The sequence below is a fragment of the Lampris incognitus genome, chromosome 13 (genome assembly GCF_029633865.1).
Source record: "Lampris incognitus isolate fLamInc1 chromosome 13, fLamInc1.hap2, whole genome shotgun sequence".
Taxonomy (NCBI): Eukaryota; Metazoa; Chordata; class Actinopteri; order Lampriformes; family Lampridae; genus Lampris; species Lampris incognitus.
In genome coordinates this window covers 42,409,096-42,415,095 of record NC_079223.1, presented here as the reverse complement: position 1 = coordinate 42,415,095, position 6,000 = coordinate 42,409,096, and the positions used below count along the sequence as shown (strand labels likewise).

The window sequence follows — 6,000 nt, the reverse complement described above, 5'->3', positions numbered from 1 at the left end:
ACACGTGCACACACGTGCACACACACAAACACAGAGGACAGTAGCTCATTGTCCCGTCCTTCTAATTACGTAAGCAGGGTAGGTAGAGGCGAGTGTGAAAACCTCAAGATGGAAGAGTCTTGCAGTGTATTAAATATTACAATAACTTATACTACAAAGTATACGGTAATCGATGCCTATAGCCAAATACAGTTTAGGCAAGGGCAGCGGCAAATCAAGTGACTTCCGTGACATCAGTCAGACATCTCCTTTTTGCTGCACAAAATGCACTGTTGCAAGGCTCTGGCCTAAGCCTTAAGGGAGGAATGTTTTGTTTAAACTTGAAATCCCTGTTAGTCTCCCTGTTAGTCTTCCTGGCCAGTGCAGGACCCCATGTAGTAGAGCTTTGTTATGCAACACGTTTAAATGATAGAACATCCGTCCATCCATTATCTGAACCGCTTATCCTGCTCTCGGGGTCGCGGGGATGCTGGAGCCTATCCCAGCAGTCATTGGGCGGCAGGCGGGGAGACACTCTGGACAGGCCGCCAGGCCATCACACAGGGCCCATACACACACACACACACACACACACACACACATATTCACACCTAGGGACAATCTAGTACGGCCGATTCACCTGACCTGCATGTCTTTGGACTGTGGGAGGAAACCGGAGCCCCCGGAGGAAACCCACGCAGACACGGGGAGAACATGCAAACTCCACACAGAGGACGACCCGGGATGACCCCCAAGGTTGGACTACCCCGGGGCTCGAACCCAGGACCTTCTTGCTGTGAGGCGACCGCGCTAACCACTGCGCCACCGTGCCACCATGATAGGAGAACAATGCATAAAATATTATGTAAGAGTAAGTCGGGGGTCATATGCTGGGTGACCCCCGACTTACCCTGCAATTGTTGAGGTGCTGTGAGTACACTAACACACGTTAAATCAACAAGCCATCTCATTCACTATCACACACACACACACACACACACAGACAAAACCTATCTGTTTTCATATGCAATCATTTATATGCAAGTTTCTTAGACAATCACTTGTATGTCTTTATTATGTTGACAATTTGACCAATAACAAAGCAATTAAAAATTCATACCCTTTAAAAATAAAACAAATTTAAAACAACGTCAGAGAAGACAACCAGTCATCAGAATTTGAAAAAACACCTTGGAAATCTACGCTAAGAGCTCTGACACAAAGAGCTCTGACACAAAGACTTGTCTTAGAAAGCCAGTCCGTAATCTTGAGAGTTATCTCAGTGAGAGAGTCCTTAATGGAGCCATATCAAAACCCGGTTCCTTCCATAATGCTGCACATTAAGGAGCCTTATCTCTGAGAGTGTTGCCTACCGCTAAACATAAGATCAGGTTTTTACTGATCAGCTAGCCACTTCCTGGTTCTCTGGCCTGTGAACTCTTCTCCCTCAGCCTCCCCAACACGTCTAGAGCTAGCGCAGCCCTGTGGTGTCTGAGGGTCAGCTGAGCGTGCTCCGCGGTGCAGGAGAACTGGGGCAGGCCTGGGAGGCCTTCCAGGGCCTGTTTGGCACCCGAGGCCTGGGCCTCCGCCTGCATCGACAGTCTGTGCAGCTGGCTCTGTGCCGCCTCTCTGGACCGCGGGTCCTCGGTCGGGTCGAGCGTCAGGCTGAGGGCGATGAGGTGTCTGTGGAGCAGCCTCACCCACTGGATAGGCTCTGCCCAAAGGTTCAAGTCCCCTTTCTCGAACAGGAACTCCTCTTCATCCTAGTCAGGCGGAAAGCATGAGTCATTGTGCTGTATCAGAGTTATTTGTTTAACTTGGGCCTATTTGAACTGGATTAGTTTTATCAAGGGTTGCGTAGAAGTATAATTTCCAAGTGATTTTTCAGGCCCATTCATATGAGGATAAGTAAACTCTTATAATTTCCCACAAATCACCACAGGTATCCCGGATATAGATACCGCCAACGCTCTTTCATCAAGAGGTGAATACTGACGTCTGTATCCTGCTGGTCCATTGTGAACAATGCGCACTGTATTCGTTATACAAATGACAGAATTTAAAAAAAGGCATCTAACGTGGCCGCCGAAAGGAGTCCAAAATGTGTCACCGGGCAACGGACGACCCTGTACATTTACTTTGGGTGTGAGGTGATGCTTGATTTAAAGACACACACTCATAGTGCACGGGAAATTGTTGTAAAAGAACCGATTTGTTACTGCTCGGTACATGCATGAGTGAATGCATTATGAAGTGTATATGTAGTCTGTCCATCATATGTCCACCATATGTCCATCATATGTCCACCCACAATATGCCCCTTTGTATAGTAAGAAATGTCCTTGCTGCATGTTCAGTATACAGATTCACTCAACGGTTTGGAGACACCAGCTCCTAGTAGAGGTTTTCTTTATCTTTACTAAATCTCACTTAAGCACTACATGAAACAACCTGCTGGGACGGGGGGGGGGGGGGGGGTCAAAATGTCCATCCATCCATTATCCAAGCCGCTTATCCCGGGTCGCGGGGATGCTGGAGCCTATCCCAGCAGTCATTGGGTGGCAGGCGGGGAGCCACCAGTCCATCACAGGGCCCACACACACACATTCACACCTAGGGACAATTTAGTACGGCCGGTTCACCTGACCTACATGTCTTTGGACTGTGGGAGGAAACTGGAGCACCCGGAGGAAACCCACGCAGACACGGGGAGAACATGCAAACTCCACACAGAGGACGACCCGGGACGACCCCCAAGGTTGGACTACCCCGGGGCTCGAACCCAGGACCTTCTTGCTTGTGAGGTGACCCCGCTAACCACTGCGCCACTGTGCATTTCATAATGTATATATTTAAAATTAAAGATTGCTTTGGAAAGAAATTTAGAGGCAATGAATTCAAGATTGAGAAAAACATGGAGCCCGTTTACATGATCACAATAATCCGACAACTGGGAATAATCAGGTAATGGGAATAATCCGATTTAACACGTTTACAGGCACTTCAGTAATGCGATATTGGGGGGAAAAACTGGTTTACATGGTTCAGTCAACAGCTGGATCCGACCCAGTCGTGTTGCTATGTCTTTTAGCTTTGTAGTAAGCTAGTCTAAGTGCTTTCCAGCGGCAGCGAATCCGTTCCACGCTTCGGGTAAAACCCGCCTCGGCCATTTTCGTGGACACTTTTTTTTAAGGATTTCGCCATTTCGATACTTCCTCCCATCTAAGAGATGAAGGATATTCGTGTCCTTCATCTCATTTAACATGAAGTTTGTCTCCACATCGCTCCAGAACTGCTGCCGCCCTCCCGTCGCTCCTGCAGCCGCTCGCCGTGTTTACGCTGGCAACGCAACGGCTTCCGCTCACGTTCTTCTTCTTGTGTTTTTAACTACATCCGCTTTTACATATTTACACATGCGCAGATGTAATAAAACGAAAGAAACCAGATTAAGCGGCATACACGACGGATTATTGGGCAAAAAACTAGGTGTGTTTATCCGATTTCTCGTAATCCGATAACGGCTGTTATCCGATAAAGCATATGGGTTTTATGTTTACAGGACTACATGAGTAATCAGGTAACTCCAGAAATCAGACAATGGTCGGTTTATTAGTGCGCATGTAAACGTGCTCATGGATTCAATCAGGTGGGTCGACACTTCGGACTGGTGCCGTGTACACACCGAAATGCTGCGTTGTCTGTACGTGTTTTGCCCCAACGCCGTCGATGCTCCTTTACTTTCCCCTGAACTCGGTGACTGCCGCCATTCTGAGCCTACGTAAGGAACAACATTCAGCTTCTTACCAGACTGGAGCGCTCCTCTCTTCCTCTCCCCCCACCTTCCTCTTCCTCCCCCCCCAGCAGCCACTCCGCCAGGGCGAGGACACCTGCTGGAACCTGCTCCCACAGCACCAACAGCCGGCACAGAAGCCCGACGCCCAGGTCCAGGGCAACCGGAGGACACACCGGCACACCGGCGACATCTGTGGACGCAAGGGACCACAAAATAATTGGGAGAAAACGACAATGACGACAATTACAATAACAAAAAAAAAACGGGGTTAAAATGAACCGGAGAAAAGCGTGTGCACGCACACACCTTCCAACATGGAGCCTCGGGGTCACCTGCACAGTAACGAGACGTCAACAAGTCAACGGTCACCTATTTTTTTTGTTTTTAATTTCCCCTCCCTTTTCTACCCTATTGTGCCGGGCCAATTACCCCACTCTTCCGCCCCACCGCCTCTGCCAACCACCACACGTCTCCTCCGACACATGTGGAGTCACCAGCCACTTCTTTTCACCTGACAGTGAGCAGTTTCGCCAGGGGGACATAGCGCACGGGAGGATCACGCTGTTCCCCCTCCCCCCAGTTCCCCCTCCACCCGAACAGGCGCCCAGACCGATCAGCAACCAGGACACGTATCCACACCCAGCTTCCCACCCTCAGACACGGCCAGTTGTGCCTGTAGAGACGCCCGACCAAGCCGGAGGTTAACACGGGGATTCGAACCGGCGATCCCCGTGTTGGCAGGCAACGGAAGAGACCGCCTCGCCACCCAGACGCCCAACACCGACCCACTTAAACATGATCCCCCTTCAAAGAACTCTCGCTCGTGCGACACTCTTGACACGCCGCGGGCTTTATCAGGCGATACGAGCGTGGTCGGCAGCACAAGGAATCAATCACAAGCCCAACCAGTCCAGAACGAGAGACGTGGGCGACTTCGCTGGTGACACGGACTTGTTTACAGTTATAGGAGAAGTGATGGATCACAGCTCCCACACTTTTCTCCACACATAACTGCGAGTTAGAGAACAATGGGTGCTGACAGAGGGTGGATGAAGCCTGACTGCCGGAGCAGGGAAATCTGCATCCAATCTGCCGTCTGAGCCTGGATCAATGCAGCGCTGAGGCGTTTGAATCCTGCATAGCTGTCCGTGTCTTCCAGACTCTGTGTGTGTGTGTGTGTGTGTGTGTGTGTGTGTGTGTGTGTGTGTGTGCGTGCGCACGAGTGTGTGCGCGCTCTCGTCCGAGTTTGGAAGCTCTTCTGGGGAAACAAAACTATAACTCATACAACCAACCGCGGTGTGTGCGTGTGTGTGTTCATGGGTGTAAAAATGTTATGCAAAAGATAGTATACACACATTCAGGGCATACGAAGACACAAAAACAGAAGTTGGGGGGGGGGGGGAGTACATCATACAGATACAATCACAAGTTTACATAGACAAACAGAGCCTGACCTTCGTCACACGCATCCTCTCACACACACACACACACACACGTGCGTAACATACACAAGCGGAGAGGACGATCTTGGCAGGCCGACAACGGGCCCATACGCTGGTGGTATTGTATACGAGATGGGAGGAAGTGCGAGTGTGAGGACGCACACCTTAAATAGAGGGGAAAACACAACAGTATTACTTCCCTTAACAACACCAGTTGTCAGCGCAGCAACTATCTGACAGTGTTTATGTGTTTATGGGTGTGTGTGTTTATGTGTGTGTGTGTGTTTATGTGTGTGTGTGTGTGTGTGTGTTGTTCTCCTGCCTTGACCGTCCTCACCACAGCTGACACCCAGATAACACCAGAGACTTCAAAAGGCTTTCGGAGGCACTAGCCAAAACACAACCACTATGGGAAGAAAGGGGAGGGTTGGGGGGGGGGCAACGGGGAAAAGCACACACACACACACGCACACACACAAAACCCGGATTGTTTTCCTTCTCAGAAAGAAGAGGTAAAATTGAAGCAGAGCCTGCAGACTGGGCCGGGATGGAAAGTCGGTCGGCGAACTCTCCAGGCTGCTGATGGTAGTGTATTAGAGGAGATTTAGGAGTTTGGAAGCCCGAGTGACAAATTCCTTTCTCCACCGAACGCCGCCGCTCTCGGGGACGGCGGCCCTGCCTCCGGGGTCAGGGCGGCCAGCCGCCGAGCCAACCTTTACAACGGTCCCCCGGACCTGAAGGGAGGAAGGAGGAGGGAAACCTTAGCCGCAATTGTCTACTGCTTTT

The 6,000-nt window shown here is 50.4% G+C and overlaps 1 protein-coding gene across 1 annotated transcript in view; it reads right to left on the bottom strand.

Annotated features, from left to right (window-relative positions):
• Nucleotides 1-1,043: 1,043 nt before the first annotated feature.
• Nucleotides 1,044-6,000, bottom strand: part of thada (THADA armadillo repeat containing) — a 128,570-nt gene continuing 123,613 nt past the window's right edge. The window contains exons 37-38 of the mRNA XM_056291597.1: nt 3,784-3,962; nt 1,044-1,742 (exon numbers count right to left, since the gene is read on the bottom strand). Coding sequence (XP_056147572.1) covers nt 1,386-1,742; nt 3,784-3,962 — 536 coding nt within the window. The 3' untranslated portion in view covers nt 1,044-1,385. The remainder of the gene's footprint in view (nt 1,743-3,783; nt 3,963-6,000) is intronic.